The following is a 17,234-nucleotide window of genomic DNA, read 5'->3' on the forward strand; positions in this document are numbered from 1 at the left end:
CTAATTATACAAGGTTGATATTGATGACGGATTTCTTAATCTAATGACCCGGGACGGTGTGCCTAAAGATGATGTCCGAGTTCCAGAGGGGCAGTTGGGCAAAGACATCAGGGACAACTATGAAAGTGGAGCAGATATCAGTATGTGTACTTCTATGTTACAGAATGCTCTGTATATACACTAATTCGATTCTCGCAGTTGTGACAGTCCGTTCAGAAAATTCCGACGACACTGTGCTCGGCTTTAAAGTACTGGGACAGGAGTGATAGGTACCAATGTATTACAAGAACTAGTTGGGAAGTTATTTACTTATTACTCCTATTTGGAATTATTGTATTGCAGCACTGTGACTTAGCCTATGCATCTATGATCTTGAATATTATTATATAGTAGCACTTCTTAAGAAACTGAGCAATAACCATAAATAATAAGGTGTTTAAATATTTAACGCTGGGGAGAACAGTCACCGAAGATAGATTGTCACGTATGCACTTGACAGGTGAAGAGAGACTCATTAATTTAATCCCACTATAATACAAATTAAGCTCGAGATATGACAGAGAATGCCCCCGTCCACCGGTCTTGACTGGAGTCTCTCGCACTTGTTCTGTGGGAAGTTGTGTCGCTAATTCAGGAGGCCGCGGACTCCTGGTAGATCACGCATTGGCGTGATTGTTGTTCTGCCGGTTTGAGACCTTCGACAAGTGCGCCACGGTGGCTCATGAGCAGCACGATCTCTTCAGCGAACCGAGTCCTGATATCCTCAAAACGGCCCGCTCACTTGAGCACGCGACAGGTACGATACAAGCTCCCCGTTGACAATGTGACGGGCATCCTGGAGAGCTCTGTGCTCCTCCTTGTCCAAGTGAACAACCTCTTTCTTCGTCTCCTTGATCTTCACAAACAGTCGTTCCCAAACAGATCGGTATTCACGATCGAACGACTCGTCAATGTCCTCCTGATTCTCCGCATACTCACCCAGCTTAGCTCGGAGGTCGGCTTTGAGGGCTTCAAGTCGTGCCTTGGCAGCCTTGAGGCCATCGGCGGCGGTCATGGAACGTTCTGCGGCGCGCTGGAATTCGGCAGGGTTGGAGAAGGCCTGCAACTTCTCTGGATTATTGAGTCGGTCGCGAATCATATCATCGAACTGAACCCTGGCAGCAGCTTTCGTAATGCCGAAAAGCGTGTAGTCTTCAGTAGGGTCGGTGGTGGGCTGGCTGGCGTTCAACATACGCTTGTAGAATCGGTGTCGGATGGCGCTCGGGGTGTCAGGGTTGGTTTCAGCGGCTGAACCGGTGCCCTCGGGGGATGCTTGACTGTCGGCAGCCATCATGGGTGTATCGCAAGTCTGTATCAGTAATGTTAGCCAAGCGACATCCCGACGTGGGGTGATGGCGAACATACAGGAGCCTCAGCCATGGTGTTCGATGGAAAAGGGCGATTGTCTTGTGCTGTTTCCACGGGGACAGTCTGGCGCGGTGGGAATCAGTCTCAATGAGCAGGATACACGCGTTGAGTAAGTAGTCAGGCGAGACCGTTGTTGGTATGTAAGGGGTGATGATCAACCAGCCTCTGGTCACTCCTCGAGAAGTTAAGAAGTTGAGAAGTGCGGAGGTATGAAGGAGGAAGAAAGCTTCAAGTGCAGAAATAATCAGGCAGATAAACAAATGATTTCATCACGTGGAGATGCATTAGCGATGTGTAACACAAGCTGGAAATTTGCACCTGAGGGGGGGAAATCAATCAGAAGCTAGGCCTTATCTAATTCCACAATGAAACGCACGTTTTTTGGTTTTTGCATTCAAATAGCTCTGTATTATGTTATCGCGATTCCGTGTTGTATTATTCAGAAGTCGAGATGGGACGTTGAACTCCTGAACATGGATGCAATATGTGTTAGGTTGCGCTGTTGGAAATGACAAGGGGCATCAGAATGTGGCGTTTGTGTGTGTAACGTGGATGGTGACTCGCACAAGCACAAAGAAAGAGAAAGCATGTTCAAAAATACAAAAGGCCATAACTTGACACTGCAACGCACGGTAGGTGCGACGGCTTGACGTTGCGCGGTGTGCTACAAGCCTTATTGCCAGAATACCGGAAGCTTCTTTTAAGGACCTCGCACGGTTAAGTTGCCTTATATTGCGTATTTTGCAATGCGTCTTTCTTGCTGTCCACTGAGTCTGACGTTAAAATAGTGATATGTTTGTTGAGTGTTTATCAATAATCCTCGGCGAATGATTCTTGGCTGCAGAACGGGAGAACACTGGTTGTACTAGTTTTCACGCTTTTGAGCACTGGTCAGAGAAGACTGTTGAACACTATTGTATACAAATCATTTAATAACTCATGCCTGCCTCTGGAGGCTTGGATCCATCCCTCTTTGGGGTCTAGATACAAACAAAACGATTCACGGATCCATCGGAGCGCGTGGTTTTGAGAAAGCTGAGTGGCAGGAATGGGTCCCAGGAATAGTATTCTTACAGAGTCGGCGACTCCTAACCTTCTCATCGAAAAGTAAGGTCAGAGGGGAGTGTTGTGTGACTCACCTCAGTTAGTTGCTTCGGGAGAGAGAGCGACTAGAGGATATGCCGAAGACAACGCGACCAGCAATGTAATAAGATTTCAGAAGGATTCAGGGATACTACCGTAACTTAGAAAGCCATTATATATATCACAAGTGTCAACGTGCCTCGAGGTTTAAGAAAGAACCTCACATCATATACCCTACCCTGCATTCAAAAGTAACTGGGGGCTGTTCGGAAAAGTCGCTTCACTAGTGTCATTAAAACGCTAGAGCCCCATTCAGCACTCCCCAAGCCAATGAGGTTACAGTTGTATAATTAGCGCTAGCCACCGGCTCGGGGTTGTAAGACGCATCGCCACAGTCATTGGCTGACATATTTAGATTCTGTGCTGGATCTGCAAAAACAACACCAATTCAACTCGAAAAAATGAATATCAAAGTAGACACTAATTCACCAGAGTTATGTTATTTATTATTCGAGAGCCTGAAGTAGGCTTAGAGGATGGTATATAAATCCAGAACAGCCCCATTTGTGTTGCATTACACTTGGCCCAACGTTCGACCCCTGCTTGAAAAATGAGGGGTATTCTTACTCCTTTCAATTTGTCTGACATTTTCTCACCATCTACCTTTGTTACACGTTGCGAGGACCATGGAAGCGATCGGTGCTGTCGCAAACATTATCGCTCTGGTTGACCTCTCTGCTAAGATTGCAAAAGTATGCTTTCAATACTCGAAAGAAGTATCCTCTGCCCGAGCGGATATCGAGCGCCTTCGTTGCCAGGCGGAGCATTTAGAAATTACTTTTAAAGCTGCCCTACATCTCGTTGAACAAAGCAAAACCTCGTCGCTTCCAACCTCCCAGGCCCTGATCGCTATCTTCAATAGCTGCGAGAATGAACTCGAGAGTACGTTAAAGAAGCTCCAGCCCAGCCCAATGCGGCGATATGGCATTCGATCGTTGAAGTGGCCATTCAAGAGCAAAGAAATCGACCAACTCTTGGGTGGTCTTAAGAGCTATGAAAGCTCTATCATGGCCGGACTCCAGGTCGACCAGACGTATGTGTTGTGAGAAGTATTTCTGTTTATTTCACCGACTGATATATACAGGACGTTGCTTCTTGACATAAAAGAGGGAGTAAAACAGCTCAATCTTCAAGTAACTGCGGATGCATCGGCTCCCGAAAAGCCTCATATGATGATGCCATTTACTCCAGATCCAGACTTCATTTCCCGGCCATCTATCGAAGCATGGATGAAAGAACAATTTGGCCAACCGACCCAGCGAATGGCATTAGTTGGCATGGGTGGCTTTGGGTATGCACCCTTCAAGCTGCACGAAAGCAATGTTAACAATACAATAGGAAGTCGAAACTAGCCATACAATTTGCGCACCAGATCTACGCTGATCCCGGGAAAAGTGTGTTCTGGGTTCATGGAGCTGACAAAGCGGCCTTCGAAGAATCCTACCGGGCTCTAGCCGATGTTCTTGTATTACCACGCCGGCACGAACCAAGGGTTGATATTCTAGCACTGGTACGAGACTGGCTACAAAGGGACGACGTCCACCCTTGGTTCATGATCGTCGACAATGCCGACGATGGTGAAGTCTTCTTCTCTGAGGATGATTCCCTCGCCTCATATCTGCCTAAGTCGACAAAAGGTAAAGTCCTAGTTACATCACGCAGTCTCGACACTGCTCAAAGACTAGTTGGCAACACTAAGGAGATATACCGCATTCCCATTATGGCAGAGGACCAAGCTGTCGAACTCATGCAGAGCCTACTGGAAGCTCAAGTGAACGAAGATGAAGCGCAGGGTTTAGTTCGTGCCCTTGACTGTATTCCCCTGGCGGTGAAGCAAGCAGCAGCATACATCAATCGTCGCAGTCCACGAGTTACAACCAAGTCATACCTGGAAGACTTCTACAAGAGTGAGAAGCGAAAGGATAACCTTCTTCGCAGTGATAAGGGAGACCTGGACCGACAAGCCGGAGTCTCGAACTCTGTTGTCGTAACGTGGCAGGTGACCTTCAAGCAGATCAGGGACGGCCATCCTAGTGCTGCTAATCTTCTTTCACTGATGAGCCAGTTTCAGTCGCAAAATATTCCTGAGTTTATGCTGCATTGGTACGGCGATGAATGTTTGGTCGACGATGGAGAGGATAATCACGATGGTCGCGAAATTAACACTAGGGGAGGAGCCAATGGAGACGGTACAGCGAGCGAGGAAGGTAGCGGTGGCAAGATTGAGTCTGGCGACGAAAGCGACGAAGACAGCGAACGAATAGCATTCGAAAATGATTTGGATATCCTACGAAGCTACTCTCTCGTAGACCTAACTACAGAAGGCCACTTCTCGATGCATCCTCTCGTCCAGTTTTGCACTCGACGATGGATCTCAGAACTAGGAGACTCTGCCAGATGGAGTCATCTCTTCATCAAACTTGCTGCAGAGCACTTCCCTTTCGGCCCTTTCAAAGACTGGTCTATTTGCCAAACCCTCCTTCCTCATGTGGAACCTATCCTTGGTATAAAGCCAATTGAGCGAAGTGCGATCAAGAATTGGGCGGCGCTTCTTCATCAAGTGGTTTACTATTTGAAGGCGATTGGTCAATACTCACGAGCCCAGTTACTTGCAGAGAGGTCAGTGGAAGCAAGAGATACCCTTCTTGGACACGACCATCTTGATACTCTGGCAAGCAAGACCGTTCTTGCATCAATAACACGGCTTCTAGGCAAGCTCAAGGAGGCAGCGGAGTTGGGAGCCGAACTTGTAAAAGTGAGGAAAGCAGCACATGGGCCTGATGATAAGCGGACATTGGGCGCTATGTCTAATCTTGCCACAGTCCTTTATGATCAGGGTCGGCTGGATGAGGCAGAGAAAATGGAAGTGGAAATATTGAAGAGATCGCAGGCAACTCTGGGTCTTGACCATCGCCATACGCTAACAAGCATGGATAACCTGGCTATGACGCTTGTGCACCAAGGGCGATTACAGGACGCCGAGAGGTTAATGGTGGAACTGTTAGAAAGAAGACAGGTAAAATTGGGTCTTGAACATCTCGATACGCTACATAGCATGGGTAACCTAGCGTCAATATTTCTACAACAGGGGCAGGCAGGAAAGGCAGAGAGGTTGGAATTGGAAGTATTGGAGAAAAGGAAGGTGATGCTTGGTCTAGACCATCCTCATACGCTGGTAACTATGAACAACTTAGCTTCAACGTTTGGACGGCAGGGACGGTTCAAGGAGGCAGAGACTTTACATTTGGAAACATTGGAGAGAAGGAAGGCAACACTTGGACTTGAACATCCTGATACGCTGTCAAGTATAAATAACGTTGCGTTAATGCTGAGTAGACAGCGTCGACTTAAAGAGGCAGCGGACTTGCAAGTGCAATTAGTCGAGACGGGGAAAGAGGTCCTTGGCCTTGATCACCCCACCACAGTAATGGGTATGTATAATTTAGCATGGATCTGGCATGAACAAGGCCGGATCAAGGAGGCGCTCGTTCTGATGCAGGACTGCGCTTGTCTACAAGAACAGAGGTCAGGTCGCAGAAATCCTGACACCCGGCGCTCTCTTGAAACCTTGCAAGAATGGCAGGCTGAGTTTCCTCCACCGGAAGAGTCTGAGGATGAATGGGAAACAGAGGATGAATGGGAAACAGAGGATGTATAATTCAGAGCATTTATCTTCATACAGCATAGACTCATGGAAGCCAGCGACATCCGTGGTATCTAATCTAATCCAGGACTTGGCAATTTAATAAAATAACTTGGCTCGATACGATGGGACAGACTTGTTTAGGGCACATACAAAACAGTGAGGGTAAACGTGCAGTTTCTCGGATGTTTGTTTGTGTGACATCTAGTAAAGCAAAGACTATTCATAAGCTACGTTCTATTTCCTACTTGCTACCACCATTATACGCAACACGATCAGGACTACCCATAGCGTCCATAACACGAGGACCAGCAGCGGCGATGATGCGATTTGTAACAGCAGTAGATCCCCTCAATCCCTCCTTTGCCATAAAATACGCAGCAAGCCCAGCAACATGGGGCGCAGCCATACTCGTCCCTGACTTATATACACTGCTAGAGTCGGTAAGATGGCCAGCGCTGAGAATATCACTACCAGGCGCAAAAATATCAACCACGGCGCCATAGTTTGACCAGCTATTGCGATAACCGCCACCGTCGATAGAGCCGACAGTAATGGCCGAGGGAGCTGAAGCAGGTGAATAATAAGCAGCATCATCCGCGCTATTGCCGGCTGAAGAAACAAAAGTGATACCAAGCTTAGTAGCAACCTTGACAGCTTCGTTGGCAGCCTGTGTGTAAAATCCACCAAGCGATGCGTTGATAACCGCCTTCTTGGTAATACCACGCGACTTAGCATCATTGACAGCCCATTGTAAGCCCTGAATGATGCCAGACATTGTACCGAGCCCATCCTTGTCAAGTACCTTGACTGCAATCATCGTGCAACCCTTGGCCACGCCATAGGTCTTGCCACCAATGGTACCAGCAACATGTGTACCATGGCCAAACTCGTCTGTATTAGAAGACCCGTTGATGAAATTGGTTCCCCAGATGGCGCGACCCTCAAACTCCTTGTGTGAAGTTCGAATACCGGTGTCAAGGACATAGACGGTAATGCCAGCGCCAGCTGTGGCATCGTAGGTATAGCGAGTGCCCACACCATTAGGGGTATAGGTCTCTGAGATACGGGCGAGACCCCAAGGTGCATTTGACTGGGTGGCAAACTTGCGTTTTGTAAGCGGGGCAGCGACGCCAGAGACGCTCACAATAGTGTCCTTCTCAACGGACTCAACCTAATGACTGAAGTTAGCACCAATTTAGCCAAGGCATGGAAGTATTATTTACGAACCAGATCAGAGTCAGTGACCGCTTTGAGCTCCGAAGAGGGAATCTCAGCGATGTAACCCTTGAAACCATCAAGGTCGATGTTATTTACAACGCCCTCTTTCCCTTTGTTTTTAGCCTTGTTGTTGATAACCTTCTCATGCTTCTTCTTGTTAGTGGCAGAAGCGTCAGGTTTGTACTTGATGATATAACTGTTTGGGATGACGAGATCGGGTTCAACGTTGGCGTTCTGAACCTTGACTTGGGCGAGGGCAACCCCGATGAGTTCAGTGCATAGTATAAGAGAAGTGAGGAACTTCATAGTGATGTGAGCTGTAAAGAAGTAGGGGGCCAAGTGTTAATGTTCCGATGGGAGTTGTAATAAAGAATTTCAATCTTCTGGGGGGATTATAGGTGCCTTTTATACTGTACCGACCTTCTAGAACCCCTCAGAGCAATAAATAGTTTCATCTGCAAGGGGTAAGTAAAAAGGCGTCCAGGGCCAAGAGACATGATCTAGACTGAGGAACCAGAGCCCTGGAAGTCCACGGCGCCTACGATGGCGCCCAGATAGTACTATAAGCGACTTAATCTGCAAGGGTCAGGCACGGAAGGAGAGTCTAGGCAAGAACAAAGTTGATCTAGAACCTGAAACGACATCTAGGTTCGTGCCTCAATAGCTTAAACCAGGAACTCATCGCCATTGCTCTGGCATGCGGGCGGGCTAGACTACAAGCCACAGGAGGCGGTGCCTGGACCGTTACTTGTCATAAGGCTATTAAAGCAGTTGTTCAGTCGTCCAAGCCAATACTTTGATGTGTACACAGTTGAAGGAAATCTCTAGATTCCAGTTAGGCTTTTGAGTTCAAGCCCCATTAACCAAACCGGGTTCCGCCACCGTGGCGCGGACGGTATATAGAGTTTGAATTCCAATCGTTCTTCGGTTGCGGTATGTAGATCACCCATCTCAGGTCTCTTCAATGGTGTCAGTATGTTGTAATGTATCTCCACTTGAGGTCCCCAGTCTATTGATGTGGCATTGTTAACTAAAAACCCTGCTGGGATTGGAATTAAAGTTGACATTGTGAGAATCTACGCTTTACATGAGCCAGTAATGTTACCAATCATAGCAAGATACATCGTCTGTACATCTAGATTCAAGACCCCTGGTCTTAGAACAGACCCTCCAGATCGCCCTTCAGGAACCAGTCAGTGTCTTTATCCCAGGCATGAACAAGGATATCCCTACCCACAGCCATGACCCTCTCATAGTTCTCTGCTCCCCATGATGGATCGTCAGCGATGACACATACAAGATGGGTGCCTGCATGTACAGCAGTCCTAAAAGCAAATTCCTCACTGACTTCTCCATACCCATCAATGAACCCCTCCATCATCCACAGCCCAGCATCGATTGATTTGTATAACCATAGAGCATGCATCTCGGCGATCATTTCACCGAAGTCTACTGAGGGGTGACTCAAGTGGCTCATTTCCCAATCGACGACAAATAGCGGGATCTCACTGGCTTCCTTGATGACCGTGTTGCGTAGAACAATACTGCTGAAGTTAGCTTACGAGTCACGGGCAGGCACTGATCAACTCACTTGCCAGTCCAGAAATCCCCATGAATAATCCGGAGCTTATCATGTTCCTCCAACTCGGCGGCAGCTGTCTTTTCAACGTCTTCCAGGACAGCCCCAAAGTCACCAAGAGCTGATGGGAATTCTTCGATCTGCTTGTACAGCCATTGATAGTTAACCATATGTCTGAGCAAAATCGTTCTGGGCGATAAGCTCTCGATGATCGATCTGGTGTGCACTCCATTCGGTAAAGTCCTTCAGCCATCTGCCGAGAGCCCGGCCAAGCGCGTAGCACTGTGGCTTGAGAGATTGAGGTGTTGGCGATTGAAAATTCTGGATGGCGTAATCCTTCGAATGGATTCCCTTAGGCTGTAGCTGAATTAACTGATTCAACCCTTCTGCATCAAAGTCATACAACTTGGGTGTTCGTGTAATGAAGTTGTAAGAGTCGCTCAAACTTGGTATTTCCATGCCGGAGAGAATCTTTAAAGTCTCGGCTTCGACAGTCTAAAAGGTATTAGTTCGCCGAAGACGGCAGATTGCTAGAGCCATACGCAGCGTAGTGAAGGTAAAGGGAAGTCTGGCTTGGACGCCATATAAGACTCAGCATGATTTACCAAAACCTCTAGTGTCCCATCCTTCAAAGGTCTTGTCAAGTTTGCAACATAAATCCAGTTAACAGATCCGCCCGACAGCTTCTCGAGAGATGATGTCGTGAAGCTTGTCCCTTTAAGAGCCTTCTGGACCCTATTCTGGATATCGATGTCAGCTGAAGGTGTTGACTCCATCATGGAATTGGGATAACTCGACACGATGGCTCAACCACAGCGTGATTTGGTGGCAAGACAAATGTAAAACGTAACCCATCCTAAGGTGTGCTTTCATCCTTTTGAAATCCAATTTGTGTGATCGGCAGTCAGCATTGCCAAGACTTGCCATTTACATCATCTGACTGTACTTTGATTGTCTTGAGACAAGAAGGTCTGACAAGTACTTGTGCTGCGCTCAAGAGATTGGAGACGAAACTCCAGTGCTTTGAGTTAGTTCACAGCCGCTGGCGTAATGTCAGCTCTACCAGTCTAACCGTCTGATTGGTTCAACAATGGTTTTAATAGGTTATACAGCTCTTACGCCAAGATAAAAATAAAAAACTGCACATTTGGTCGTTACCATCAATAGATAGACCGCACCGGATCAGAAAGACCAATACTGGCAGCAGTCACATCCAGACAACCAGGTTTCATTGGGTCAAAAACATGCAGGTCACATGCTCATCCACGAAGTTCGCCGTAGTACCCCGCATTTAGCCGCCTCACTTCTTATTAACACTCACAACACCACCTCTTTCGGGCAAACGCAAGTATGACTACTGTTATACCAAGCGTCAAGCTCGCAGTCTTGATCGACGCAGACAACACAAGTCGCTACGCAGTAAGCTTCGTGCTAGCTGAGATCGCCAAGTTCGGCACCGCCTTTGTCAAGCGCGCCTATGGCGACTGGGCCAGTGCTTACCTGAGCAAATGGAAACCAACTCTCCTTGAGAATTCAATCCAGCCAATGCAACAATTCGCATATACCACCGGAAAGAACTCGACTGATTCAGCTATGATCATTGATGCAATGGATCTTCTGTACTCGAACAAGTTTGATGGTTTCTGCATTGTCTCGAGTGATAGCGACTTTACTCGACTTGCTTCAAGAATTCGCGAATCTGGTCTCGTTGTTTATGGCTGTGGGGAAAGAAAGACTCCGAAGCCGTTTGTCACAGCCTGCGATAGGTTTATCTACATTGAGAATCTTGTGCCGAAAACGGAGACAGCGCAGTTGGCTCGTTCTGAAGGGACAGTAGTAACAGTGGATCTACCTCCACCGCCACTTACACAAAGCCCACCTACCAAGCGCAAGAGACTGAACAGTGAAGTTGAGAAGGTAGAAGGCCAGGCCTCGACGGGATTGGGGATTCAAGAGGTTGATAAGAAGCTAAAGGATTCTTTGTGGCAAGCGGTGGAGGTATCATCGGATGAAGAGGGATGGGCAGATCTTGCCAAGGTTGGCCATCTGGTGAATCAGTGGCATCCAGACTTTGACCCACGTACGTATGGGTTTAAGAAGCTGAGGGAGCTCGTGGCATCTACGTCTCTTTTTGAGATTCGAATGCGAAGCCCGGGACCAGGGAAGCCAGAGCTAGCCTATGCACGATGTGTTCCAAGTTGATGCTAACAAGTGCTACTTATCATATACTTGATAGAAGCGCAATGGCCATGTTTGAGATAGTTCTATTATAACAGGTATGTATGCTGGAGGTGTAGTTGTGAAGAATCGGATATTAAATAAATGGACCACCTCCAATGTCATTCCAGGGCGAAAAGAGAGCCAGTCTGCTACTTAATCATTTGAGAGGAGTGCTCTTGCGGTAATCACACTTGTGGTTATCAAAAGGACTTCCACAACCATGCTCAGAGTTATGAGTAACAAACACAGCAGGCATGTTAAAGAAACATCTCGGAATTTCACCCTGAACAAGCTTGTCGGTTTGGACCTTGTTGTCGCCGTTCAGAGCACAATCGATAAGAGCCTTGTAGTAAGTCTCGCGATCACCAAGACCATACGAAGCCATCTTGTCATAGATGTCAGGCTTCACTTCACGCCAAGCACCCTCGGCAGTGGCCTTGGGGTCGTTGCGCATGATGTACCAGCAGTATTCCTCGCCGTCACGGAGAGGAAGCCATTGTCGACCCTTTGAGAAACCACACTTCTCGCGCGAGTCTTTACCACCGAGTTTATCGGCAACGAGGTAGAGGTGTGAGGATTTCATTACGTCGTTGGCAACCTTCTTTTGGATGTTGTTGGTGATTGAGCCAAGGGTTACTCGCACGGCCTCGACGTCATCATCGAGAAGGAACCAGCCGCCGTTGAAAAGCTTGGCGATCTTGGTTTGGTATGTGTCCCATTTGGGAGCAGGAAGAGAGTTGTACTCGTCATCGCTTCGACCGCCGCCGGTGGCAATACGGAGGGTGTCCTCAAGCTGGACTGAAGCGGCTTTGAAGAGGTCAGCAAGACCAGCTGAAACGGTAGCAGCACCGTTGTCCTCGTCCTCGCTGAGGGAGAGACCGGACATGAGACCAGCCATAAGACCGAGGCCAGCAGAGATTTGAGAGCCCTAGAAATTGTTAGTGATGTGTGAGTCAATAAGAAAAGGGAACTTACTCCAGGGACAAGACCACCCAGGGCATTGCCCATAGTAGCAGCCGCAGACAACCATCCCTTCATGTTATCCGGCTTGTTCTCCTTTCCTTCAAATTCATCCACCATGTTGGGAATTTTAAGGCCGCTGACAAGAGTCTCGGTGGTCAACTGGCGATGCAACTCAGCGAATTTTCCGTGCATGCCCTTGACTGATTGAAAGACCCAGTACGAGTTCTTGTTGACGAATGTAGTACCATACTTCTCAAACTGCTTCTCGCAACCAATACCGCCCATGGGGTTACAGTTACCTCCAATGACGGCACAACCGGCGGCTCCAGACTTTCCGTCTGTACCACCCATGACACGATCTTCGAGGTTCTTGAGCCAGTTGTTCTGGTGCTCTTGACATATGGTTAGCAGGTCGGTATGAGATACAGACAGAAAGCTTACCTGGATGAATGTTGATGAACAGCTCAAGATCGATACCAGCGTCTGTCTCGGTCCAGAGTTTGTCGACGCCTTCGGCTGTTCTCAAGTCCCAGCCCTTGCACATCTTTTCCTTACTTTCGAAGACATCGTCGGTGTGGCGTTTGCTGAACAAAGGGGAGCTCTCTGCCACAGCGGCGAGAGTTAAAAGAGCGGTAGCTGCCTTCATGTTTAAAGAGTGGCGGAAGTAGGACATCAAGTTGGGATGTAAAGACTGTTGATGAAGATGCTTCTGGATAATTTGATGTCTTCGAGTGGCTATATATATAGAGACTGATGCAATGCTGTCAGGCTGCTGTCGTAAACAAGAAAATTGTGGGATTCTGAAGGACGTCTGCCGAAATGAGGCTTGGCTCGAGTGGTATCACCTGTTGTCGCGGTGCATTGAGGAAGGATCCGCGCCAAGGTCACTGCCACTGGCATTGCCTGTTTGATCTGGGCGGCAAGGCTGTAGGGCTACCTTTGGAACACCACAAGCGCTGCCAACCATGAGATTTTATGATTAACATCTGGAGATTTGATCCACATGTTCAACACTACTGGGAGATCCTTTGCTTCGGGTTCCTTACTGCCGATATTGGCAGCCTTGGCACGTCAGAACGTAAGTGTCTGTGGGTCTTTACCGAAGGGGATTGTTCTGGGTGTGGGTCTTTTCCGAGTTGTTTCATCTCCGGGAAATGTCAACAGCGATCAAGCGAATGGTTTGATGCCTTGAACTCGATGGTTTTTATGCCTGAGGCAACAAGGCCATATGCTTACCGCTTGCGATAGCCGCCTGCCTTAGACCACTCTCTTCGTTGGGAATATCCTCTCCACCGACTGGAGACGCACTGCCCAGGTACCAACTTAGGCGCGACTGTTCCATAAGCGCTGACTAACATGTCTGTCCTGTTTGTATTGATCTATATGGTGAAAGGTCTGTCTTAACGGCAAGCGTTCTAATGTGTTGCTAATAAATCTCACAGATGCCGCGTTTCGCAGGTGCGTATCGAAGCGTCGAATTGAGACCGATGAGGAGTTTCTAGATCTATTCTCTCAGATCTTAGTCGGGCTTCAAGTACAGAACTGTATGTATAGGCTTGTGTTAGTAGAATCTGCTCTCCTAATCCATCACAGCCGAAATGCCTACGCTTCTCGAGAATGGTATCACTCTAGAATGGACAGACGTCTATGCCTATGTCAACCCTTTCGGTGATCGTCGGGGCAACATCTTCAATACCGTTTGGACTTTCGACCTTGACAAGGAGGTACTGTTTCTTGCGAAACCAGACTGTGTCTATTCCATTCCTCTCAAGCTTGCTTGTCAACGCCCACTCACTTGAAGTGACTTTCAGCTTTGTGATGAAGCTTTACCAGCTTTTGAGAGGACTGAAAGTCTTCCAAGCCCCTACTGGAACTTGGAAATGGAGATCTCGCCTCGACGGCGCTCATTTCTGGGCCGTCTTCTCACTGACTTTTCCCATACTTGGCGACATATTCTTCGAAGGCCAATGAACAGCACAGCATTCAAGAAGCTGACATATGCCACTATCTGGATCTCAACCATGCAGTTCAATATTTACGAAAGACAAGCGTTTGAAATGGTGAATGGCCGTGGCGGACCATATGTCTGGGTACTGGATCTGCCGAGTTGGGATAAACCAGAGGAACCGTTGTTGAAGATTGGATCCACCTTGGTTGTGATTACACAGCATCTCTGGGAAGGGATAGCAATGGCATCGGACCATGGTCGCAGCTCTGCTGAACCTACAGCATCCACCAACATATATGCAATCTTGACATTACGACAAATCACTCTTTGCAAGATGATGAACGGGACGTTAGTATGGACGAGGCCAGAGACATTGTTCATCGAAGGCCTGCCAGCCCCAGGTGCTATCGATATGCTTATCTGGGCTACCACCCCAACATACAAGCCAGAAATAAGCCGACTCCATCTGTTACCATTGGAGATCCAGGATAAGATTCTTCACTATGCAACATCCAGTTCAGTCTCTGCAGGGAGACTGGGCTGTATACTCAGCCTAGGGTCGACTTTTCCTTGGACTGTCGATGGAAAAGAAGTCAGGCTCCAGGAAAGAAAGAGGAACCGAGCAGCAGAGTCACCTGTCGAATCGCAGATCCATTTCAATGGTCTCATGAGCGGTCTGTCATACCGATCAGAGTCTCTGCCTGTGAGGATACGCACTATTAATCTACCCAAGTCGGTACAGGTGGAGATGGGCTCTATGGGCAAAGCAACTTGAGAAACACCAAAGTATTAGAAGTGCATACATAGCATACATAATAATTCTATGTTACTTTAATGCATGCTATCCTGCATTATGACAGATGACAGAAGTTAAGGCTGTATGGTGAAATAGCAAATACAAATAGTCTAGTGAGCGAGTCCGTCGGCTTTGGCTCTCTGAACATATCTTGCATACTTTTCAGCACTACTCCTTCGCATCTGCCTGCCATATGTGATAAACACAAACGCAAGAGCAAATTGCGCAATCGAAACACAAGCTGCTACTATAAAAGCGTTCTGGTAGCCCATGTTAGTAACCCAGGGCGTAATACTGCACGATAGCATTAGTCAGGATCTCGAGGAGGCAATTTTAACTTACCCGTAACCCATAGCAAAACTCATGGTGTTGCGAATTAGGATAATAGTGACAATAGCGTCAGAGCTGATCTCTGTGTATGAGTCGATGCAATAACTGATGGGAATCTGGCAGCCGACAGTGATGGAAGCTGCAATCATGCCCATGGCCACCAAGGGACCTGACCAGTGAACAGCATGGGCAGCACCAACACCCCATAGAATCAGAGCACTCGGTACAATTACAACCAAGGCGACGTACAGCCACAGGCGATACTCTGGCTCTCTAAGGCCACCGTTGCGGCGAGTCCAGTATAGCACCAGCTTATCACCAAGCGGTCCCGAGTAGTAAGCACTGTAACGGTTAGTCGCAGTCTCATTTCCGTGGTTGTGGGTGACTCACCCGATGAATACACCAATAACGCAAGATACATAGCAGAGACCAACTATTCGTGGAGAGAAGTTGTATGGGGCTCCGGAAAGGATGATGGATGCTGTTCCATTCAGGACACCGAAATAACAGATAACTGCTCCATACATGAAGCCACAAAACACAACAATAGGAAGCGAGAAGTACTGGAAAGGTCGAGTGAGCATTCCCTTCCATGGAACATCCTGGAAGTGCTCGCGTCGAAAGAGCTTGAGCTTGTCAAGGTATGTTCTGTTGGATGATGCTATAGTGCCAGTTCTGACTTCGGTGTTGCGCGTCGTCTGAAATTTGATCCCTTTCTCGCCATCGGAAGGATCCTCGTGCTCGGGATCCACGGGACCGTGTGAGGGACTGCTGACGACGCGGTTGTAGTTCGTTTCTTCCATGCAAAAGAACATGATGACGAATGCTATAGCATTGAAGATCGCACACCAATGCTGTTGGTTCGTTAGCATGGACTTGAGTAAAGAGTGTTCAGTCTTACCAGAACCCATTGCCAGCCTTGTCCGTCGTTGATGAACCCGCCGAGAATTGGGGCTAGAAAGTTTGCTCCTCCAAGAAAAAGGGCGTAGTAACCGATGTATGTGCCGCGTTCATGGGCAAAGTACTTCAGAGGTTAGTCCGACTAGACAATTTGAAGGTAATCTTGACTTACGACATCTGAAACGGACATCTCGCAGAGTGACTCAATCGGAGCGCCGAAGAATCCTTGGATGACCTTGTTGGCGATCCATTGACCGTTTGTCTTTGCGTGAGGAGCCCATATCATCATCGCCTATACTGTCAGTGTCATACTCAAATCCGGGAAGTTAACGTTGACATACTGTAGTTCCCAGCACAGACATAAGATAAACAGGTCGCTTGCCATACTTCTGAGCTAGAGGTTGCCAGATCAAACAGCCCCATCCAAGAAGCAAGAACATATATCCAGTTCCGGTATTGAGGTCGCCTACTGTGTGCCCTGTGGCGATGGAAATCGGAACGAGGATCGAGTAGATGGCTGCCGATGCAATGCCGACCGAAAGACAATACCTGTAAGAGTCAACAATGAACAATTGATGATAGCGGGAACGCCTTACACGCAGATTGTACTAAGGAAGAGAGTCTTTCTCCATGAACTCCAGTTCAAAGGATCATCGGGATCTTCAGAGGGGGTAGGAACGAGAACAATGTCCCTGGCATGACGAGCATCAGCTGTGCCGTCAAAGTCGACCAGCAGAACAGTCCCAGGAACAATATCTGAGTATGGTTGTGCCATGGCCTATGTTAGGCTGAAGGTGAATTGTATTGCTTAAAGGTGATGCAGTAAACGAGTCAAGAACGTACACTTGCAGATTTTGGAGCTGGTATATTCCGAACTGCTGGACAGCAAGATGGGGTTATATACATGCCACAAGGGGTATACGAGACGGTTTCATTTGCTCTACAAGATCTGTTGTGAAGGCTTGAAAGATAGATCGTAATCGAATGTAGACTTTATCTTTACTTTCCCGTTCTACTTTACCGATCTCATGACAGAATCCGGGGGTGGGTCTTGATAAGTCCAGGGAGCTGGTATCGCGGGGTA

At 47.8% G+C, this 17,234-nt stretch overlaps 8 protein-coding genes across 8 annotated transcripts; 3 read left to right on the plus strand and 5 right to left on the minus strand.

The window, feature by feature from the left end:
• Window positions 1-677: 677 nt before the first annotated feature.
• On the minus strand, window positions 678-1,419 carry B0J16DRAFT_375694 (uncharacterized protein; the record flags this gene model as incomplete). The annotated part of the gene is made up of 2 exons (XM_046130715.1): window positions 678-1,348; window positions 1,405-1,419. The coding sequence occupies 2 exons, from the start codon at window positions 1,417-1,419 to the stop codon at window positions 764-766; spliced, it is 600 nt and encodes a 199-aa protein (XP_045979291.1). The 3' UTR covers window positions 678-763.
• A 1,752-nt stretch (window positions 1,420-3,171) lies between these two features.
• Window positions 3,172-6,208, plus strand: B0J16DRAFT_375695 (kinesin light chain 3; the record flags this gene model as incomplete). Its single annotated transcript, XM_046130716.1, has 3 exons — window positions 3,172-3,583; window positions 3,635-3,841; window positions 3,889-6,208. The coding sequence occupies exons 1-3, from the start codon at window positions 3,177-3,179 to the stop codon at window positions 6,206-6,208; spliced, it is 2,934 nt and encodes a 977-aa protein (XP_045979292.1). The 5' UTR covers window positions 3,172-3,176.
• A 229-nt stretch (window positions 6,209-6,437) lies between these two features.
• On the minus strand, window positions 6,438-7,720 carry B0J16DRAFT_273457 (peptidase S8/S53 domain-containing protein; the record flags this gene model as incomplete). Its single annotated transcript, XM_046123642.1, has 2 exons — window positions 6,438-7,367; window positions 7,424-7,720. The coding sequence occupies 2 exons, from the start codon at window positions 7,718-7,720 to the stop codon at window positions 6,438-6,440; spliced, it is 1,227 nt and encodes a 408-aa protein (XP_045979293.1).
• Window positions 7,721-8,495: 775 nt separating this feature from the next.
• Window positions 8,496-9,769, minus strand: B0J16DRAFT_418351 (kinase-like domain-containing protein; the record flags this gene model as incomplete). Its single annotated transcript, XM_046133758.1, has 4 exons — window positions 8,496-8,958; window positions 9,006-9,114; window positions 9,161-9,488; window positions 9,536-9,769. 4 exons carry the CDS (start codon window positions 9,767-9,769, stop codon window positions 8,571-8,573), a joined length of 1,059 nt encoding a protein of 352 aa, XP_045979294.1. The 3' UTR covers window positions 8,496-8,570.
• Window positions 9,770-10,316: 547 nt separating this feature from the next.
• On the plus strand, window positions 10,317-11,283 carry B0J16DRAFT_186225 (NYN domain-containing protein). The gene has a single exon (XM_046122716.1). The coding sequence runs from the start codon at window positions 10,344-10,346 to the stop codon at window positions 11,193-11,195; it is 852 nt and encodes a 283-aa protein (XP_045979295.1). The 5' UTR covers window positions 10,317-10,343; the 3' UTR covers window positions 11,196-11,283.
• Window positions 11,284-11,370: 87 nt separating this feature from the next.
• B0J16DRAFT_274821 (uncharacterized protein) lies at window positions 11,371-12,822 on the minus strand (the record flags this gene model as incomplete). The annotated part of the gene is made up of 3 exons (XM_046123684.1): window positions 11,371-12,141; window positions 12,198-12,568; window positions 12,618-12,822. The coding sequence occupies 3 exons, from the start codon at window positions 12,820-12,822 to the stop codon at window positions 11,371-11,373; spliced, it is 1,347 nt and encodes a 448-aa protein (XP_045979296.1).
• A 643-nt stretch (window positions 12,823-13,465) lies between these two features.
• B0J16DRAFT_418354 (uncharacterized protein) lies at window positions 13,466-14,899 on the plus strand (the record flags this gene model as incomplete). The annotated part of the gene is made up of 4 exons (XM_046133759.1): window positions 13,466-13,569; window positions 13,619-13,720; window positions 13,770-13,900; window positions 13,988-14,899. Exons 1-4 carry the CDS (start codon window positions 13,533-13,535, stop codon window positions 14,897-14,899), a joined length of 1,182 nt encoding a protein of 393 aa, XP_045979297.1. The 5' UTR covers window positions 13,466-13,532.
• Window positions 14,900-15,030: 131 nt separating this feature from the next.
• B0J16DRAFT_310529 (major facilitator superfamily domain-containing protein) lies at window positions 15,031-16,967 on the minus strand (the record flags this gene model as incomplete). Its single annotated transcript, XM_046124970.1, has 7 exons — window positions 16,747-16,967; window positions 16,492-16,699; window positions 16,323-16,442; window positions 16,152-16,274; window positions 15,641-16,104; window positions 15,263-15,592; window positions 15,031-15,214 (listed from the first exon to the last, which is right to left on the minus strand). Exons 1-7 carry the CDS (start codon window positions 16,923-16,925, stop codon window positions 15,031-15,033), a joined length of 1,608 nt encoding a protein of 535 aa, XP_045979298.1. The 5' UTR covers window positions 16,926-16,967.
• Between the last annotated feature and the right edge of the window lie 267 nt (window positions 16,968-17,234).

The sequence above is a fragment of the Fusarium flagelliforme genome, assembly GCF_020744385.1.
Source record: "Fusarium flagelliforme strain FIESC 12 MPI-CAGE-AA-0113 chromosome Unknown B0J16scaffold_7, whole genome shotgun sequence".
NCBI classification, from domain to species: Eukaryota; Fungi; Ascomycota; class Sordariomycetes; order Hypocreales; family Nectriaceae; genus Fusarium; species Fusarium flagelliforme.